This window comes from Plectropomus leopardus, chromosome 19 (assembly GCF_026936395.1).
Source record: "Plectropomus leopardus strain MGB_pleo_1.0 chromosome 19, ASM2693639v1, whole genome shotgun sequence".
NCBI classification, from domain to species: Eukaryota; Metazoa; Chordata; class Actinopteri; order Perciformes; family Serranidae; genus Plectropomus; species Plectropomus leopardus.
In genome coordinates, this window is record NC_142194.1 from 14,059,600 (window position 1) to 14,080,948 (window position 21,349).

At 39.0% G+C, this 21,349-nt stretch overlaps 2 protein-coding genes and 1 long non-coding RNA gene across 6 annotated transcripts; 1 reads left to right on the forward strand and 2 right to left on the reverse strand.

The window, feature by feature from the left end:
• Window positions 1–8: 8 nt before the first annotated feature.
• Window positions 9–2,746, reverse strand: LOC148186325 (uncharacterized). The gene is made up of 3 exons (XR_015775050.1): window positions 2,472–2,746; window positions 827–947; window positions 9–85 (listed from the first exon to the last, which is right to left on the reverse strand). It is a non-coding gene; the product is annotated as an uncharacterized LOC148186325 (long non-coding RNA).
• A 536-nt stretch (window positions 2,747–3,282) lies between these two features.
• On the forward strand, window positions 3,283–16,468 carry casp7 (caspase 7, apoptosis-related cysteine peptidase). 3 transcript variants are annotated; one of them, XM_042507585.2, is made up of 7 exons: window positions 3,283–3,459; window positions 3,748–3,866; window positions 8,778–8,929; window positions 9,020–9,148; window positions 11,454–11,629; window positions 11,979–12,117; window positions 13,296–16,468. In XM_042507585.2, exons 2-7 carry the CDS (start codon window positions 3,748–3,750, stop codon window positions 13,520–13,522), a joined length of 942 nt encoding a protein of 313 aa, XP_042363519.1. In that variant the 5' UTR covers window positions 3,283–3,459; the 3' UTR covers window positions 13,523–16,468. The 3 variants fall into 3 exon arrangements, with proteins under 3 accessions (XP_042363519.1, XP_087926046.1, XP_087926045.1); XM_088069920.1 differs by lacking the exons at window positions 3,283–3,459; window positions 3,748–3,866 and adding an exon at window positions 7,560–7,705; XM_088069919.1 differs by lacking the exons at window positions 3,283–3,459; window positions 3,748–3,866 and adding an exon at window positions 8,098–8,256.
• On the reverse strand, window positions 16,418–20,663 carry LOC121959051 (zinc-binding protein A33). Of its 2 annotated transcripts, none has more exons than XM_088069918.1 (6): window positions 20,367–20,663; window positions 20,080–20,175; window positions 18,995–19,216; window positions 18,899–18,918; window positions 18,668–18,810; window positions 16,418–18,489 (listed from the first exon to the last, which is right to left on the reverse strand). In XM_088069918.1, exons 1-6 carry the CDS (start codon window positions 20,376–20,378, stop codon window positions 17,912–17,914), a joined length of 1,071 nt encoding a protein of 356 aa, XP_087926044.1. In that variant the 5' UTR covers window positions 20,379–20,663; the 3' UTR covers window positions 16,418–17,911. The 2 variants fall into 2 exon arrangements, with proteins under 2 accessions (XP_087926044.1, XP_087926043.1); XM_088069917.1 differs by having other exon boundaries at window positions 20,355–20,663.
• Window positions 20,664–21,349: the final 686 nt, after the last annotated feature.

The window sequence follows — 21,349 nt, forward strand, 5'->3', positions numbered from 1 at the left end:
GTCTCTTACTTGACACCATGTCCCATGCTGGACCAACCCCCTCCCATGCACCATGCTAGAAGACTGGCTGAGTCGAGCTGTCTGTCTGCAGGGGAGAGAGAGACAGCAAGGTCAGATGTCACTGTATATGTGTCATCATCCTGAGTTGGACAGCTAGTTCAAACTTTGGGCATGTCGCCATGACTCTAAGACATAAAAGCGTAACACAATGTGTAATAGCTCTACTAAGTCTAACTTAGTACATCAACTAAGTATATTTAGTGGATAGACACATACAAAGAATTTAATTCAGATTTCCAGCAGCTCTTTACTGTATATACCACATATACAGTATATATATATGGAGAGAGATAGATAGATAGATAGATAGATAGATAGATAGATAGATAGATAGATAGATAGATAGATAGATAGATAGATAGATAGATAAAAGGTTGTATTATTTTGCTGATACACTTTCCTATTTTCTTTCCTTCCACTTGACCCAAATTTACCAATTTCAATGTACAATAGAAATGAAATTAAAGGAAAAAAAAAGTACAGCCAAAGAAACATATATTAATCACAAATAAACATGTAATAAAGGAAATAGTTAACTGTTGGTACCAAGTGTAAATGAAAAACTGAAGGTACGCTCTGTTCGACCCAAACTTGTTCAGTTATTAGCTCTTAATTGTCTTTTTTTTAAGACTGTCAGTCAACATTGGCCCTGCTGAAAATATCAGATTTTCTCAGCTTTTGGAACAAACACCAATCTGAGATGATAGACGAAGTGCAAATAAAACTGAATCCTCCTTAGCTAAGATTTTTTTGATTTGGTTCCTACCCCCACTTGGAACAACACAACATCCATGTGTCAGTGTCCAGAAATATGAAGCGATCCTCAAGCTGAAATGATCCAGTTAGCAGGCGATGCAGCTCCATGTTGCCAATAGTGAGAATCCTCCCTAAAACAATCAAAAAAAAAAACCTGCATGCTCAAAAAAGTAACCGTATAGTGCACTTCTCTTGTTTCACTGTACATCATATTAGAATGAAGACAAACAAACCTTTACAATAACTACAATAAAACATTCATCTCAGTTTTTAAACAATACACATCTGTCCTTTTACATGTTTAGCACATACACATTAGCTTTAGCCACAACAGACTGTTTAAACAGCTGTATCATATTGTAAGGTCCTTTCAGGGACAAGATAGCAGCTGCAATCACTTTGGCAAGTTGAAAATTGTATTTTATGTATTGGCCCTTTAAAGGTATTTCCACAGGTAAAAATGACTGGAGTGATTACAATTGGCAAATACAATACAGTCAAATACAACCCCCAAAAATTAAATCTAGTCATTTTGAGGCAGAGGCAACCTTTCAGTAAGAAGATAGCAGCTTTTTGACAAATTGAAAATTGCATTTTATTTGTTGCATTGGTCTTTTAAATGTATTTACACAGGTAAAAAGGGACAGAGTGGGCTAAAATCTGTCACATATATTTACTCTGAATGAAATGTAGTCATTTTGAGGATTAAACAACCTTTCAGTAGCAAGATAGCAGCTGCAATCACTTCTTGGCAAAACAGGATTGAAAACAGGACTCGTATTTGTTGCATTTGTCTTTTAAAGGTCCTTAAACAGGTAAAAGAGGACTGGGCGAGGTACAGTCCGTCAAATATGTTAACTATGAATGAAATCAAGTGATTATGAGGCAGAAACAACTTTTCAGTGACAAGATGGGAGCTGCAATCAATTTCGGCAAGTTGAAAATGCATTTTATGCATTGCATTGGCCCTTTAAAAGGTGTTTACACAGGTAAAAGTGACTGGAGTGATTACGATTAGTCAAATGCAACCTCCAAGAATTGAATGTGGTCATTTTGAACCCGAAACAACCTTTCAGTAACAAAAGAGCAGCTGCATTCACTTTTTGGCGAGATGAAAATTGCATTATAAGCATTGTATTGGCCCTTCAAAGGTATTTACACAGGTCAAAATGACTGGTGAGCTACAGCCTGTCAAATATAATCACTCTAAATGAAATCAAGTGATTTTGAGGCAGAGACAACCTTTCAGTAACAAGATAACAGCTGCAATTATTATTATTATTTTATTTTTATTATTTTTTTTTGCAGGTTTTTATGGGTTGTATTGGGCCCTCAAAGGAATTTCAACAGGTAACAGGAGGTAAGAAGGACTGGAAAGGTTATAATCTCGGGCACAGAACAGGTAATATCATGCAGGCACATAGGGATGATAGCAGATAACTTTATTTTTACATTATCCATCCGTAAAGTATGATAGACTACTTTCCAAATTTAAACAAGATTTTAGACATATTAAACACATACAAACAACGGGAACGACAATATTGTGTAGAATCGCAGTAATGTCATGCCTGATCAAACTATAAATCGCAAACACGTGAAAATTGGGTTTCAGGAAACATTTAAGTTTCACAAAAACATACCTATGTGCTTACCATGGACATAAGTTATGTGTATTTGCATGCTACGACTGTTTGATCCATGTGAGAGCAGCTGAAGACGTGAATACCGGGCGATACAGCTTTAACCGGCTGCGCGCGCTCCCGCGGACGGTAACCAGTTTCTGACAGACGATCAGGTAGACACCGTTGGCAGGTTCGTTGAAAAACTTCTGTTTTTTCATCCTTTTCTTCTTTTTCTGTGAAACGCTCTCGTAGCTTCGCTCCATGGTATTTCTGTCTCTCTGTCGTGCTGTGTTTACATGATTTGATTCTCAGCGCGCCGGAATCATTTCCGCATAAGTGCTGCGCAGTACGTTGATGCGCATCATGGAATAGTCCATGTAGTGCCGACTGAAGGGGGGAGAGGTGCAGACAGACTCCGACAAGACACGAGTTATTGATTAATTAGTCATTCCGGTGCTATTTTTGAGAACGTATTTTTTGAAAAACATAATACATGAGCAGAAAAATAAAGGTAGGGCATTTGATGGGGCCCCAACGGGCATTTTATGAGGCTAGGGGCTCCAAACGAGTGCATGTTTCGCCTAATGGTAAAGTCCGCCTATGCCCCCTGATAACCATGCAAAGGTGTGTCATGTATTTCTGTACTCTCATGATGTAATCTGATGTTTTATTAGAATGTACAAAATTAGAATTTACATAAATGCTACAGTTTTCTATAATTAGCTTATCAAAGTTATTTACCAAACCTGATATGTTGGAATAAACTGTGGACTTTGTTAAATGTGACCATAGACTGTCTATAAATGTGACTGTACTTTAATGTAAATATGAAATCTGGCAGATATGACGCAAGGCTCTGACGTAATTACGCACCTCAAACGTGCAATCCTTTCGTTTTCTGGAGTTGTCAGAGGAACAGAAACTTGGCCGAAAACTTTGGAGAAGGAAAACAAAAACATCTCGCAGTCAACTTGTGTGCAATAGCATAGCTGGCATAGCACAACACACGAATGAGAGTGTAAGTTCATGTCAATTTAACGTTACTACGTTGAAACTAGCTGATCATTTCCGCTCGGTTTTTGACGCTAAGCTAATCAGATATTCCGCTTACTATTTGGATGTAATAACGTTAATTGACTGGTGATTAAACTAGTTACCCATGTATTTGTTACCACTGTTTTTAAACCAGCTGAACAACCGTCTGAGCGGTTAGAAGTAATGGCGAATATGAGGAAATCGTGTTGGAAAAGTTGATGTACAATAAATGTGTCAAACCATAACGTTGTGATACGTGTGTGTACTGCAGATGGCTGCTGGAGAACCTGCTGGACAAACTGATCTTGGAGCTGAAGTTGAGGAAGAAAATCTGACAAGAGATGAAACAGACGCCAAACCTGACCGCAGAGGAAGATTTCTGCTGTTTGGGTAATTTCCTTTTCAACCTTTCCGGTGTTTGTGGGGGAACCCAGATCGTTTGGTTCACAAGGACCTGAGGTCACTCAGAAGTCACTTTAACATAACATGTACAGTGTTGTGCAAAAGTCCTAGGCCAACTTAAACATTTGTATTTTAACAAGGTTATAAGGTTATAATGAGCATACATATTTATTTCTAAGTAGTGTCGTTACTAAAATACAACCAGAACATACAAGGAATATGTATACACAGTATTAAAAACGCAGATATTTCAGAATAAAACAACTTCGATAGGCTAAAGTAAGTAAGTAAGTAATTACTGTGACCTCCCTTTCCACTTGGCATGTCTTGAACCCTCTAGGGCAGACTACACACACACACACACACATATACACACACACACACATATATATATATATACTAATTTTCTGGTGTATTTACACCAATAATATAAAGACTTTTGCACCATACTGTATTAAATTATGCATGTGCATGCATGTGCAATCGTGCATCTGTTGCTTTCACTTTCATTTTATTCCCTCTCAAGTTTGTGTATGAGAATTTATGCATATTTGCATATAGATTCAAGTAGTTGAATCACTGTTTTTTGGTATTTTTCGTGTCGTTAACCCCTGAAACCTCAATCAGTTTTTGGCTATTAAAAGAAAGGAATTATTTTATTAATTAATTACTTTATTTATATATTTAATGCTTCTCTTCCGCAATTGAACCTCCTTTGACCACAATTAGTCATATGTATTGATTATTTCTATTTCTTAACACATGTTCAGAGATGTTATTGCATGGTATTTTAGAAGTTATTGAGTAATCCTGTTTGGTGCAATACACCCACCTGGACTCTAGTTTCTATAAGGCAGGTGTCTGACTGAATGACACTGAGAGACAAAACCAAAGCCAGCATTCCTGCACTTTCCCATGAATAGTGTGGCATTTTATTTTTGATTTACAACCTGTGAACAAGTGGGTACTTTTTACAATAAACTCAGTCCGGTGGCTTTTTTTTTTTTTTTTTGCTGGCATGAATTGTTTGTATTAGGCTGTATTTATATCAAATATACATTGCCAATATGATTGTTTTTTTAATGAAGTACTTTAATTTGCTTTTTCAAAGGAGCTTTAGTTAACCAAACTAGTTCCTCCCCACGGTAGCTTTACTGTAGATCAGCATCTTGCAATGTGAAGTAATTGGTAGCTTACAAAGCTATATTTCAAAGTTATTTCCCCAACGCTGGGTATATGACAGTGTGGTTTTATGATATTTTGCTGGTAATTCTTGACATTATTTTTTTGATTGGCATTGAGAAGGCCGTGCATAAGCAGCTACATATGACTTGAGTGTTTTGCAGCAGCAATCATCTTCCCTTTTCTTCAGAGTGTGGTTCTCCTCTAAATTTATTTCTACTTTGTTCTGTTTTTTTCATTTTTAATTCAGAATTAACTGTTTTCATCAGTGTCAGGTTGTTTTTGTGGTTTGTCATTTTGTCCCCATTTTCACCCCGATACTGTTTTGGAGCAGTTCCCTGTTGATGCAGTTTAGAAGAAAAAGAAATGAACTGTGCTGTGAGCAGTTCATTTCTTTGAACAGTTAATTTGCATATATTTCTCATATTACAATTGCATAATTTCTCAGGTAATGGTGGTAAAACTATTGCTGTGGTGCCATACCACTTCCAAATATATTTACCGCACACAAACACTCATATATATTATCACATATTTATTAAGTCAACAGTTAGGCTAAATGTCTACATTAAGCCCACCTAGTCTGCTTTTCATTTTTAATACATACTGCTCCGATTTACAGGAGAATATTTTACTTCAAATGAAAGTACATATTTTATTTGACGTGTTAGTAAATTAGTTATACAAGTTTAATGTTTTTGTTTTTTCATTTGTCAAAATATGTCAAAAGTCAAGAATCTAATGTACCCTTTAAGCCTTCTTAAGTCAATAATGACAAATCCGTTTAGCTTAAAAGTGGCGTTTATGTAACAAGCAGCTTTACTGGAAGAAACATCACAGCAAAAGATGATGTTGTAGTTTTCTAAAAATGGGACTCAGAAGTTGTAAGTGAGCTTAACGGGGACTTTAACCGACTTTTTGGGTTTTTCACAATAATAAAATAGACCTCACATTAACTGTGAACTCTTATTAAGACTGACAATTCTTTGTAAAAAAAAAAAAGGTGTCATTGGTTCCTCTTCAGCCTCAATTTATCAAATTTTACAAAAAATATTCAAAGCATACCCTTGATTTGACACAGCAGCCTAGTTTTTGATGGCCCAATTAAAGTAATGGGGCAGGGAGCGTGGAAACGATTTTAAAGTCAATTTTGGGACTGATGTCAGTCCTCAAGTGACTGCTCGAAATTAGACTGTACTGCAGCAGGGTCTAAAATTGTGATATGAGAATTTAGTGTGATATCATAGAGTGTGGGCCTGTTCACAGAGTCTTGTGTTTGACTTTGTCTTTTAAAAGTGTAACACTGACTCATATGAGGGAGACGTCCGTTTGTTCCAGTTTGACTCACATGGTGGCACTGTGAACCCTGCAGTGGAGAAACATTTGTCAGCTGTTTCTCCCAGACCCTGGTAATAAAACCCAAAACCTGTGTGCTCTGTCTCGCATTTACATTTTTATCTCCCAATTTTGCTTTATTCATAAAACACAAAAAAAAAGTGTATCCCCCTTTTTTTATTGTCAACAAATAAAAGCGCCTTTTAAAATATGATGAATTCTTTAAAGAAAAAACATAGAGAAATTATGATTGCTTAATCTGCTGAACGGTGTGGCTTTTAAAACTTTTTCATTGTTACCCGATAGCAAACATAACCACCAAATTTGGACGTATTACATGAAACTTATACTATATTATCAACTGTACTTTGGTGTGTTTCTTTTTTGAGGAAGGCATGACCAAACAGAAGATTAACTAGTGATGTCTAACTCGTGATGCCTCTTTAGACATACTTGTCATCTGTAAAGGCATTTTGTCTAATATAAAGATGGCCCTGGTGATTATCTGTATATGTTGAACTTGTTGGATTTTGTCTAAACAAAGACAGAAATTATTGATTACCAACTCTTTGGTAATTTGTAGTGTCTTAAGGTGCTCATGAAAAACCTAGATGATAGAAGTTTTGAAATTATAAATAATATTTTCCAGGTCTTTACCATGTAAATTGAATTTACATGGTTTTGGCTATTGTTTAAAATATGTTCGTATGTTGGTATTACTGATATAAAATGTAGGGGTGTGTTGGCGTGGCTGTTGAAGTATGACCTGATACACATGGACCAGGCTGGCATGGCGTCATAGCCAAGGCCATGCCCCCCTTTGGGTGAAAGAAAAAAGTTGTGAGGGAAACCTGTATTTAGCAAAGGGACCATTTTCTTAGTTTTTTCAGTTGTAACCCATCTTGTGCACCCAGCTCCAAAATTGAGGGAATAAGGCACTCATGGTGTGTAGTATGTCCGTACAGGTAGATTCTGTGCCTGTCAGCAGAGGAGCAACTTGTTGCCCTGTCTGACCTCAGCAGGGAGCGAGGCGCAGGGGCCATGTGTGAATAGGCCTTTAGAAAGCACTGGCGTGGTGGCGAGGCTGCTGACTCAGGGGGCTCACAGTGCGCCGCCCCTGTCCTCAGCACCCGCTGGCCCAGTCAGGTGTCCATCCAGTACAGACAGCATGTCAGTATCCTAGCACACAGCCAAAAATTAAGCTGCCAGGTCTGGAGAAACGTACTCTTTTTGGGGGAAAAAGAAAAGAAGCGAGACAAAACCAACGCATTTCAGATGCAGAGTGGCGTAGCGCTTAATGACGAACCCAGGTAAGACGGACACAGCCGCCTCACATTCCTCTTCACCGTCCTCCTACCTGCTCCTCTTTCTGCCATGCCCAGCCCACAGCAGAACAGAGTTGCAGCTCTTTACCCACCCTCGCGTGATTGTTTGGTACAGTATGTTGGCACGGTTCGGAGGTGGGAGGGGGGCTTGAAAAAGTTCTGGATCACATGTTTATTAGAATATGGCTGGGCTTCCTGTGAGTGTTGTGCGTGAGACTGTTAGAGCGCACTGCCGTGTATTGTTCCCGTGCTCGAGTAACTTGATGACTAGGCTCTTCTGGAACAAGCCTGGATTTTCTGAGCCCCCAATGGGCCACTGTTGGCTTTGCTATCTGGATGCATCTTTTAAAGAATGGAAATATGACAGGTCTGTGAGAATTGCCACTGGCGGAAGATTAACTCTTGCCCATCTACATTGACGTGGTTACGATTTTTTAATATCTGCGCTAAGCAAAAATGTTCTAGTTTCTTCTTCAACCCGATGGTGGATTACTGCGACCAAATTTGGCTGCGACATTAATGCCTTATTTGAAAATGTATGTACTCTTTGGTTTCTGAGTAAGTGGATTGGAGTGAGTCAGTTTTCGGCGTTTTTCTTGCATTGGAAGTGTCGGCATTTATTTATGTTGAAATATCTGTTGTGTATTGAATAATGTGGACTTAAAAATACCATCAAGTCGCTATAAGATTCAGAATATAACATTTCACTTTTCTAAGATGCTGCCATGTAAGATCAGAATTGCCATTGTGGAAGTTAAAAAATTGGATGGCCTGATTCTTATATTCATTGTTACTTTCATTCTACTTTCTATTACTTTTCTTATTTATATGTTGTTTTAGTTGGTTGTATAAGAATTAAAAGGCAATAAGGGGAATAATGTTATGGATTAGATTTGTTTGTATCTACTTTAACTTTAAAAGAAATCGCCTGAAATGGAAACATTTTCTATTCAGCTCAAAATTAAATAGTATTGTCGGAGTTAAGTGCTAAAATTTGATTTTTAGCAATGCTGCCATGATGTAACTCTTCTTAATTTACATTTTAATTTCTCTTAAGTAAGAAGAATAAGGATGGCCAGACGCGGGAGCAGGACTACTCTTCTGAAAGCCATTACAGAATTGTTTCACCAACATTCCAGTATAAGATGAGCCACCAGCGAGTGGGCAAGTGCATCATCATCAACAACAAAAACTTTGATGAAAAGACAGGTACAGTGAACATGTTGCATACCCGAATTCAATCATATTCAGTTTTATGCATAAAGAACCACATGTATTCGAAGCCAACTGTCTTGGCAGGGATGAATGTACGCAATGGCACGGACCGAGACGCAGGCGAGCTGTTCAAGTGCTTCAAGAGCCTGGGCTTCGATGTCTACATCTACAACGATCAGACATGCGAGAAGATGGAGCGTCTTCTCAGAGAGGGTGAGTAGTGAAGTTCTTACATCTTTCTTTTTTTCATGTGGGTAAGTAATGTTGAACTATTCAGATGCCAATAGGGCTGCACCACAAGAGGAAAACATGCATTGTTGAATATTGCATTAACATTACTACTTGTGATAAATCAACAGATATGAATGAGTCTTTAGTTTTTTGCTTCACTTCGTGTACTGCTAAAAATACAACAAATTGTTTGTTAAATTGAAAAAAATGGAAAATCAATTATTTCTAAAAGTCACCAATAAATGCGCAAGTTGAAATTTCGATGGTGATGAAAAAATATAACATACAGCCCTTAAAATAAGATACAGAGAAACCTTTTCGAAAAACCTTGAAAACTTTTCAGAATTTTCTTTCATACTTGCTATACAGTAGTTCCTGTGTGGTGGACGGGGTTCTTGCCTCATACGCTCATAAACATCTAGTCATACCTCAAAAATTAGTTGAATTTTTTTCAAATGTTCAATTGCCAGTTTATTAGGTACAGAAAAACAAATGCAGTCTCTTCCAACGGTCCTGCATTGAGTACCATAGGCTTTCTGCAGATCCTTTAAAAGGCATTGAATTAATTTTTCTAATAATAAGGCCTTAATTCAGTCAATCCTTCAAAAATATTTTTTTAAAAAGTTTGCATGCAAAGTTTTCACAACTGTTACAATATGGTCCTAAAACTGCCAGGTCAGACAGCAGGTGGTGCTGTTGTAAAAGTAATGACTTATATCTTAATTAAGGTGCTTTCGATCTGACCAAAGGTTAATACTCTTGGTGCCACTGATCAGAGCAGTCCACTGTCTAGACTGAATTACAAGATATACGAGTCACCTCTCAAACCACACGTCCTTGGGAACACTAATAGACTTTCTTGTGTATTGGGATAGTTCAGATTTTTGAAGTGAGGTCGTATGACATGCTTTTTCATGGTTAGCGTGTTACCTAGAGTAGATGGCAGTGGGCCTCGACCCCAACTTGGAGAAACAGACGGGAGTACGTCAACACGGAAAGGAAACAATGGGCTGCTGTGAACGGGGTCAGCGGCAAAACGTACTTTAGACACCTAAAAAAAGTACCAAAAAAAACAAAAAACAATAACTGTTAGTATCTGTTAGTCTTGGCTGAAATGCAGACACCAAAAAAAGGCAGTTGGACGAGTTCAGAGATTTATTAAAAAAAGCTTACAGTTCCAACATCAGGTCGGTGAAAGCAGGCAGGCACAGAAGAGCAGGGCACAGAAAAATGAAGATGAACTGACAAAAGGGAGATAGTAATTGGGGAGGTGAGAACAGGTGTGTAGACTGCAGGACTAGTGAGGGACAGGTGAAACTACTCAGGGCGGAGCTGACAATCAAGACTGGTGGGAAACACAAGGACAGGAAGTGAAGTGATCTGTAACGAGAGGAGATGTGAGCAACAAAACACTAAACATGACTGAAGTATAGAATTAAACACAAAAAAATGAAGAGGAGATCAGGGCAGATCATGACAATATCAGTTTAAGTGTACGCTATATTTAGATTATTTTCTCGGCTTTACCTTAGGTCAGACGGTTCTTTCCAACAGGAAAGGGGTTATATTCATGTGTTCAAAGCCACCAGACTCCTTTGATAAAAACAGTAATTTTACCTCGCAGAATCAGTCATACAATAACACAAATAAAAACAGATCAAGGCTGTGGTAGACCAGCAACTTCTTTGTTTTGCAAATTAAAATTACTGTTTTTGTAAGTAATTTATCAGAAGTCTGGTGGCTTTAAAGAGTGCAATATAACAGCTTCAGTTTCCTGTCAGAAAGTCAGAAAGGTCTCTTTGACTGCAAAGTAAGCAGTAAAATTTTATAAATACAACTTAACATGATTGGCCTTTTTTAATGGCTACATTTTGTTTTGGTGTTGACATCATTCACAGCAATACATTGCTTAGTTTCTATGGTGGTACTCCTGTCTGCTTCTCCAAACTGGTGGCGTGCTGACTGAAATCAAGGTAATACACTGGCTATGGATAAGTACATCATACAACCCCACTTCAAAAAGAATCTTACCTTTCCGTTTAATTTGATATGATAGGACATTTTAATGGCTGCTGTTCTTCAGAATCTGCTCATGTTTTGTTGATGCAGCAGCGAGCTGTTACTCAAAATTAAGGTTAGAATGGTAAGGTTAGAAAATGAAGAAAGTGATAAATAAACTCCAGAAAGGAACCTTATTTAAGTTAGTAAGAGTCTTCATTAATTTAGAAGTTTATGAGGCCTGAGCCGAGCTAAGAGTTGAGTGTTTGTTTGTGTGTGTATGGGTCAGCCTCGGAGGAAGACCATAGTGACAGCTCGTGTTTCGCCTGTATCCTGCTAAGCCATGGTGAGGAGGGCATGATCTACGGAACAGACGGAGCCATGCCCATCAAGTCCATGACCTCATTGTTCAGAGGGGACATGTGCAAAAGCTTAGTCGGAAAGCCCAAACTCTTCTTCATTCAGGTACGAAATTCTCGTGACTTTCAATTTTTAAGAAATGTTGTGATTATGTAACAATCATGTCAGTGTTACAGTTGCTAATTAACTGGTACATTAATGTGAAGTTAAGCACTTTTAACCCAATTGGCCAACCTAAAAGTTGAATGACAACTTGCAACTTTTTTAGTTGTATTTGTTGAGAGGACAGGGCTAAATGGCTTTCAGTTGCTCCCTGCGGACAGATGATAGCTATTGTGTCAGATTTTTCTTATCTCAGCTTTTAAAAACAGTTAATTTTTAATTGCTTCACCAGGTCATCGTTGAGAAAGCTACTCAGGATCACAATGAAATGTCATTTCATTTACTTCACCAGGCTTGCCGGGGTTCCGAATTTGATGACGGTATTCAGACAGATTCGGGTCCGCCAAACGATACCCTGGAGACAGATGCTAATCCAAGACATAAGATCCCTGTAGAGGCAGATTTCCTCTTTGCCTACTCCACTGTGCCAGGTAAGCAAAGTTTCATTTTAAAGTTATCATTGCCAAATGAATGTGTGCTTGAAACGAGTGAAGTGTTCTGGGTATCTGTCACATCAACCCAATCGCCAGAAAAACTTCTACGTCTCTGCAAACCACAAATACATTACTAGAGCTGCCCCCTCGAAGCTGGAGATCAGAATCATCAGTCACAGACCCTTCGGTCAATCGAGAACGCTTCAAGTCAAGCAGTCATTTTTTGCTAGTCAGTGTGCAGTGCAGTGAATTTCCACAGACTTTGGAGCAAAGTCAACGCTCTTGACTTTCATGCTACTCTGTGGTACAGGCTGCTCTGCAGGCTGCGAAACAGAAGAAGAGAGCTCTGCTCCGTGAGGCTCTAAGACAGTGTTGTGAAGTGTTGAATTTACAGCTCACAGCAACTTAATACGTCACAGTGTCTGGCTTTTGTTTGATAGCTGGTGTCAGCAAAAATGTTGCACAGTTCTGATCCGCAGCGGGCATTTTCTGCATTATTATGTGAATGCCACTGAACTTTAAAACTTTATCTGGGGAAAAAATGAATAATTGAATATTTGTATTGAACAGCCACATTTCTGAGGGTGCAGCCCTATACGTTACATTTTACATTATTATGTAGCAGATATGTGAAAACTTAACTTTTCTTTACATTTTCAACATGGCTGTGGTTACCATGTGGTAAAGGGTTTGGGCACAAAAATCACTTGGTCATTATGTGGAATATATCAAATACCTCTTTAGAGGGGCAGTGTACCAGCTAGAAAAGCAGAAATTACTGTAAAAAAACAACCACTTTCGCGGTGCTATCCGAGCAGGAAACACAGCCAAGTTTTAGTAAAAAAACAACAGCTTTTTGTGCCATTATCCCAGCATGAAACACTGCAATGTTTCTGCATTAAGCAACCACTTTTCGCGTCACTGTCCCAGCAGAAAACGCAATGATGTCTCAGCGAAAATGTAACTGCTTTCGTGGAACTATCCCTGCAGGAAAGGCAGCAATGTAAAAAAATGTTTAAAAAAAAGTTTAAAAAAAACAACCATTTTTGGTTTGCAGAAACGTAAAACGCAAATATTTTCTTCTTGTGACTGGGCCCATCATACCAGTGTTGTATATATCGGTGAAAAGTCATCTGGGAGCTTAGTTTCAGTGATGACTCGTGTTGATTTTCCAGGGTATTACTCATGGAGGAACCCTGGGCGTGGCTCCTGGTTTGTCCAGGCGCTCTGCAACGTCCTCAACGAGTTTGGCAAGCAGCTGGAGATCATGCAGATCTTGACACGGGTCAACTACATGGTGGCCACCAGCTTTGAGTCCTGGTCTGAAGACCCTCGCTTCAGTGAGAAGAAGCAGATTCCCTGCGTGGTCTCTATGCTGACGAAAGAACTGTATTTTAACTGACCACCAGCCTAAATGACCGTACCGAACGACACAACAGACTGACTGACTGACTGACTGACTGACTGACTCTACAGACTGTTTCAGGTACCGACTAAGCGGTCAAAGCATTCAGGGATGATTCAGGCCCAGCAGGACACTGCACATTTGGAGCACATAAAACATTTTGCATGTGTAGTTGGGCCCGAAAAAAACAAGCACTCCGTGAGAAAAAAATATTTACAGTGGCACTCCGCGTTCATGTGTTGATGGTGAAACTTCTTCCTCTTCTTCAGGTTATTCTTCGGAATAATGGCGTCACATTTGATCTGATCTTTTCTTTTGACAGGCATTGTGAAATATTCATGTTTTTCCACCGGCCCGGAAAATTTGCTGCCAGTTTTTTGTGGGTTTGGTGGAATCATATCTGAATATGTGTCTCTCCGTTTTCCAGGATGTGAAATAGATGTCGAAATGAAACATTCAGAGTGGACAGGAATCTTATATACAAAAAGTCTACAGAAATCCCTACCAGGAAAGTGAACAGAGGGATTACAAACCCTTTGATTGCCATAGGAGACATGAGGGTGCTACATCAATTACAAACCCTGTCTGATGCATAGCTAAAGGGAGAAAAAAAAGCATCTGGAAAACGGATCAGATCATTTTCAGCTATCTTTGTTTTCACGTTTTCAGCTGTCAGTCGTCAGAAAAAAAGTGACAACAGAAAAAGACAACACTCCTCTGAGCAGAAACATGTAATGATGCTTTTGCCAAAGGCTCGGTGTCTCAGCCTTCCTAGCGAGTTTAAGTTGGTAGCAGCATGCTGGCATCCTCAGGTTCTTTAATGTCCCATGAAGTGGGTTAATGTCATGTTAAAGACTGTCATATGTGTCAGCTAGGAAGGTGTGATCTTTTTGCTGTGTAGTGATTAGTTCTATGAGATTTTGGGTCAAGTGCATAGTCCACTCCGACAAAAGCAAGGATTATCTGCTATTTGCCAGTTTCCCCAGCCCGATGTTAAAGACTACACTTGCTTGTTGTGCAATCTCGAGTAAGTGAAGTTTGTGCATTTGCATATAATCAAAATTACACACTTGTCTTATCAGTCGGGGTCCAACAAATCAGTTTATGAATTTAGCTTTTTTTAGACATTCCTCTGTAATAACTCTCATAGATAATAAGATACACGCTGTAGGACTTTTACACTTGAAAGAATCTGAAGAATGTCAAAAACTGTGTCATAAACTTGGGAAATATCGTAGTGTAAAGCTGGACTAGGGCCCAAAGCACAAATGCCACATCATTTCACTGTATATTAGTGTTGTACATTGTCATCACATACACTACATTCTGATAGTAGATACCCAGCAAAGTCTGCCTGTTTGTTTTTTTAATTGATCTTTGATTTTGAAAGATTTAAAGACCCACCTCACAAAGAAAGAAAATGTTTTTTAAAAACAAAAATGCATAATTTAGTAAACAAATTCCTATTATTGCATTATAAGGTAAAATATAAATAAATATTTTAAGACAGTAGACATTTGCTGATGGTCATTACGACTTACATAAAGTCTGTTTCCACAAATACGCTGTGTTATTGTGCCAAAGTCTGTCAATCACAGAGGCAGCTATTACTGGTGGTGACAAGTCTGAACATACACAATCCACATGTCCGCAACACACACTCTCATTGTTGCTGCAATGTTTTTACATTATTCACATGATTGCATGTGTCAGTAACTTAGGGGGAAAGTTCAGCAATAGCTTAAATTTGTCATATTTTCCCCTTTTCACTCCTTGTATTTTTTTATCAGTTGTTTTTATTTTGATAACACATAAACATCATATTTCTAGTTGCCAGAAGTGTGATCACTACTAACTTAAAGGGACAGTTCACCCCCAAATGAAAAGTGCATATTTTTTCCTTTTACCTGTAGTACTTTTTATCAAACTAGATTGTTTGGTTGTCAGTTGTAGAGTGTTGGCGATATTGGCTGTAGAGATGTCTGCCTTCTCTTCAGTATAATGGAACTAGATGGCGCTTGGCTTCTGGTGCTGAAAGTGCCACAAAAAATATATATACATTTGAAAAATTCAACAATGTCTTGTAGAAATTGTGACCCAGATACTCAGTATAAACCATAGACCTTATAGTGAGCAGTTTAATGCAAGAACTATTTTCTCTCTACAGAACCACACCTCCCAGAAGGAAGCGTGCATCTACTACTTGCTTACCTAGCACCACTGAGCTAGCTAATGTCACAGCGAGGACGACGCCATTAATGTTCACAACTCATGCTGTTACAAGCACAAGCCTCTTGTCCATGCGGGCTTCCTTTTGCATGGTGATACGGTTGGCTGGTGTTTTTCGGGAGAAAGAAAATAGTTACTACATGACACTATTTAGTACAAGGTCTGTGGATTATCTTGAGTAACTGAGTCACCACAAGCAGAGCGTCATCTAATTAAATCTTATTTAAGAGAGGGCAGACAGCCGATTTCTCCAACACTCGGCAACTCACACCAAAACAATCTAGATTGATGAATAGCACTACAGGATTGATTGATTTTGGGGTGAAACCCTTTAAGTAAGAGACATGTCCCATTCTCCACCCAGTGCACTTGTCCAATACAGCCACAACTCTCGACACATGGATCTCTGATCAGTGATGTGGTGCCCAACCTGTGCTGAAAGGAGTGTTTGCTCCACTTGTTTTGCATTGGAATTGAAGGAGGGGAAAATTATTTTTAAGGGTAAAATTTTAAATGCTTTCCAGTGTTAAATGCTGTTGTCCTCAGGAATATATTTGAAAAGATTTGGAAAAAATGAATGAATGAATTACATTGAAAGTATAATCTGGCCCAATTTTCTTTTTAATTTGGGGCAATACCTTGTTTAAATAACTTAAAAACAGATGAATGCTTATGTAAACATTTTATTGTATTAAACATGAAGTTATTCTGTAATGAGTTGTGCGTCATTTTTCTTGGACTTGCATAAATACAGGCTATGTTGAAAGACTTACTTTTTTAACACAAGGTAGGTGTTGATAGTTTGTTAATTAATCCACTAAATATTATCTAAGTGTTAACAGAGAGGTGACGATTTTTGACTAGTATTAGTATGGATTGCTAAAAATTAAACCTAAAAGTGAGTAGAACTATTTACAGAGATATGTTTTTTAAAAGTCTAAAGTATTAACTTTTCAGTGTTCTCAATATCGGTTTAAGGGATAAGTCCAGAGTTATTCTTTATTTTATTATTTAGAATCTTTTTGTTATTGCCAGGAAAAGATCATTAAAAAAAGACAGCTGAAGATAGTCCCCAACAAATGCACTTTTTAATGCTATTTGGGTAAAATTTGATAAATACTACAGTGGCCAGCTGTTTTAGAAAATTACTTATTTAAAAAAATAAGCTATAAATCTGACTAATTTCTTTAGTAGCAACTGATGTTCTTGGGGCTGAGATCCACAGACAGGGTAAGAAAAGTTAAAAAGTGTAGGGAGGTGGACTAACCCCAGTCAGCAGAATAAATGCTGGCATTGTACGTGCCTGTGAAACACAGATGTGTTTGTATGGTATTATGTAGCAGATATGTTAAAATTTTGTTTTCAACAACTCTGTAGTTAATATATGGTTATATGTAGGCACAAAAATTACTTGGCTGTGGTTGGGAAAATGTTGTTTTGGCTTATAATAGCTTCTTTTGTTGCCACAATCTTAGCAGAAAACTGATACCTCAATAAAGAACAACCAATTTTTATGGCACTTTTCCTGGTGAAAACACAGCAATGGGTCATGAAAAAACAAGCAACTGAAGACGCAGATCTCACTTGTAATACATTTTCTTTTGGCGACTGAGTTGGCACTAATGCATTATTGATTTTGGCATTTTCGTTGGATTTTTCAACATAAAAAACATCACCAGCATTATCCCTAAGTTTAATTTACTAAGTGATTGTAGATACATCCAACTACTTGACTGACTTAAAAATCAGATCTATCCTACAGTATTATTTTATTATTTCCTAAAATTTTCTTTGTCAAGGTAAATCTGTGTTTTGCATCTCTGCAATTCCCTGATAAATCACAGTATTATGACACAACTTAAAATAACTGCTTTACTTGAGTATGAACAGCTGCAGCTTCACGTTAGCTTTAGTGTGTCCACTATAAAGAAAAGTGTGAAAGACTTGAAATGATCTGCATGTTCTTTGAATCTAAAATAGAGGTCACTTTAAATGTCATTTAGGCAAATTTAGACAAGCCTGACATGCACAGTATCCGGAGGTGATGTCGGCGTCACAAGTTAAGAATGTCACATCAGGCAGCTGATGCGCATGCCCCACAGCGCAACACATTTTACTGCCCCTTCCTTCCTGCCCCCGAGACATTCCTGCCCCATCTCAGAGAACAGGAGCTGATCGTGAGGCATCGCAGATCTTAAGAGACGCCCAGTTTGTGCCTTCGTTGTCATGACCAGGACACAACGCTTGATGCAGGGTGTCCGTGAATGTCCCAGCACAGAAGCAGTGCAGAGGGGTCATGGTGTCGGCTCCTAGAAAGCACACCAAACCCCCGGGGAAGCTGCAGTACACCCCGATTCGAGTAAACTGTTTTCCTGCCAGCAGAGGCAGCTCATGCTCAACACCACCGTGCCAGGCTGTGTAGTCTCCGTTAAAATATTCCACACACCAAGACTCCTTGCCTCGGCCCAGCCAGGAGTCCTCCTCGCGGCCCTTGCGCGGGATGCTTGGGTATGTGAGCCCCAGCTCCCAGTATGTCTTCCCACTCACATCCACTTCCCAGTACTGGCGTCCCTCGCTGAAGCCTTGCTGGCTGACTACATTTAGGGTGGTGTCAAAGCGGGAGGGAGTCTCTGGGACGTCTTGCCAAGTGTCTGTGTATGTGGCTGAGTCGCCTTTGGGAGAGATGATCAGCTTGGGATGAGCAGTGTCAGCATCAAGGACAACATCTGCAGCATCTGCGTGGCAGACGGCACGAAATTGAGTGCCATGTCCTCCTCATAAGTTCACAAGAGAGAAAAACACTTGACACATCGGCATGCACTAACCAGCAGTAATTGCAGCCTTTGACAATGCTAGCAGCAAGACTCCTTCACATGGTAATATATCAGTTTTGTTTTTGTGTGGTGAACTCACAGGTCTGAAACAGTTTCTTGGTGACAGGGACCTGGGATCTGATGAACAGCAGCAGGTTGATGGTGAGACTCAACAGCTGTTCATTCTTGAACTCGTCTATCTGAATCAGGTCAGGGTCAGTCAGCTTCAGAGTCTCAGATATTCTAATTTTGACAAAAACAAAAAGCTGAGCAGAAGCACTTATAAATTAAATTTTGTAGCAAGCTTGTAATTTCATAAATGTGAACGAACCTTTTTTCTGTTTCAGCATTCTGTAGAGGATATAAACAGAATACTTAATCACAGTGTGAGACAAGAAGTTGTATGAAATTTGTTCTCTGTGTTTACCTGAATGTCTTGTGTTTTCACATTGGCGCCGATGTTGGACAGTTCCTGGTCCAGTTCCTGAGTGAGGTGGTAGCACTCCTCTATCCTGTCCTCCACTGACTTTTCTGTGGCCTCACACTCTGTATCCAGCTGGGTCAGTGTGATCCGAAGATCCTCATCCAGGACCCGCTTCATGTCCTCATACTTTTTCCTGATTTTCTCCTTCACTGCGTTGGTCTTTTTCTGCGGGGAAAGAGCCATGGGTGTTAAAATGCATTTTTAACAGCAGACTACAGCCACTTTGAGAAGCTAGGATAAAATATACCTTTGAACACAGAAGGGCTACAACTACATATTTTTCTCACAAATTCAAGGTAACACAACATAATTATTTACAAATGCTAATTTTTAGGGTGAAGTATACCTTTAAAGTATCTACAAAATTAATTTCCACACAGCAAAGAGTCGACAGACTGCAATTCACAAAAATAAGTAAGTTTTATGTGGGAAAAAAACGAACTGGACGAGCACAGCCAAATTGAAAGCTAGGAGGACAAAAGACAAAACAAGAAACAGGCAGGACAACAAAAAGTGCATTTCAGAGTTCATAACTCATTTAACCTTGGGTTGAATGTGCCACAGCAGCACAAGGACATGCTCTTTGTTCCACCACTTTTAGGAACAATCAGATTATACAGGTAAAAAAAAACCTTACAAATCCCATCTCTTCAGGTCAAACAAGCACGCATTGTGATTTAAGAAATTCGGCTCTTTTGGAACATAATGTTCACAGTGACACTGACACTGATGGAACAGCATGGATCAAGATTCCTTTTTTTTTGTTAATTTAATCTTCCCAAATGCACCAACATTTATTTAATTTCATCTTGTGTCTGAATTTTAAACGGCTTAGAGTCAAAAAGTCAAAATTTCCACCATGTGGTCCCACCTTGTGTGATTTAGCAGGTGTTGGATAATTCTACCCTACAGGCTAATGACAAACTGAATGGAAGAAATTATTAAATAATCACAGTCAGCAAGCAATTTGTACTGTATTGTATTTCAATAAAACTGCGGGTAGTTAAAAAACAATTTAGCAGACTTACTGTTATCTCCGCCTGCTTAGCTGCCAGCTTCTTCATCCTGTAGGCGATGGCATCTCTCTGTCTCTGCAGGTGCTGCTGATGTTTCAGGAGCGTTTCCTTTTAAACACACGCGGGCAGAAAACATGAGGAAAATGTAAAGATCAAAAACTACAGATAAAAGGAACAATGGCTGAGGACGGTGGGTCAATAATGTAGTGTGACTGGTTTTTCTTATCAAAAAAAACCCACCAAAAGTGGAAGTGCTTATTTATTTCATGTGTGGCCTTTTCTCCTACCTTCTCTCCTACCTTACTGTTCATTTTCTGTTTAGTAGTGCAGATTAAACTCCACTGGCCGGTGGCAACAGGACTGTGAGGGTTTTTATAGGCCTGTCACAGATGTGAAGGCTTTGTTGCGGGGGGAGGCGGGGGAGCACAGGGTGGCCTTGTGATGTGTGTCCTGGTGCTCTTGCGGGCACATGCCTTGTTTTATTAAAGAGGGAGCATGAATCTGGACTTTGAGGACAAGAGGAAGAAAACAAAGTTTAGAGAAGAGAATGGAAAACAGAATTTAGGAAGATTTATTCCATGTCCTGTTAAACAAGAAGCACATAAGCGCTCTATTTATAGCTGCCTGACACTGACCTTGGTGTGTGTGTGTGTGTGTGTGTGTGTGTGTGTGTGTGTGTGTGTGTGTGTGTGTGTGTGTGTACGCGCAAGTGTGTTTGTTTGGTTTGTGGCCTGGAAGTTTACGAGACACTGATGTTGCTTTTGTGGCTCAAGGATAATTCATATAAAATGTTTACCACTAGCACACAGAGTGATAGAGGTGTATCTTCACCCTGAAACACCTAAATTAGTCTCAGTGGATGCCTCTTTAAAATACTTACCATGACCTTTATGACCTCTTACATGCATAGCACAAATGGTTCATGCATACAAGCAAGAAGATATGCAGGCATGGCACAGAAGGGCCACATGGCTTCATCTGAGTGCTGCAGCAGCTGTGATCACTCTGACAGACGTGCACATTTGACCCACTGCTGTTACATCCTAATCAAACTGTTCATGCTATTTGTTGTTGTTTTCCGTTTTTTTTTCTTCAGTTATGATTTCCTGTTTTATTTTGATACACCTGTATTGCTTATTTCCTGCCTGTGTGATTACCAGCCCTGATTAGTTTCACCTGCCCCTCACCCTGCCTTCCTTGTGTATGTTTCATCCCCCTTATCTGTGCCAATACACCTTCACTCTTATATTAAGCATTCAAGCATTTATTTATTCTATGTTCT

Excerpts from the sequence above, each read along its gene's own strand:
- casp7 (XM_042507585.2), top strand. The coding sequence starts at position 3,748 with ATGGCTGCTGGAGAACCTGCTGGACAAACTGATCTTGGAGCTGAAGTT. Across the intron at positions 8,930-9,019 it reads AAACTTTGATGAAAAGACAG|GGATGAATGTACGCAATGGC; the intron begins GTACAGTGAACA and ends CTGTCTTGGCAG. Across the intron at positions 11,630-11,978 it reads CCAAACTCTTCTTCATTCAG|GCTTGCCGGGGTTCCGAATT; the intron begins GTACGAAATTCT and ends TTACTTCACCAG.
- LOC121959051 (XM_088069917.1), bottom strand. The coding sequence starts at position 20,378 with ATGAACAGTAAGGTAGGAGAGAAG. Across the intron at positions 20,176-20,354 it reads ACAGTAAGGTAGGAGAGAAG|GAAACGCTCCTGAAACATCA; the intron begins GTAGGAGAAAAG and ends TGTGTTTAAAAG. Across the intron at positions 18,919-18,994 it reads TGAAAACACAAGACATTCAG|AATGCTGAAACAGAAAAAAG; the intron begins GTAAACACAGAG and ends TATCCTCTACAG.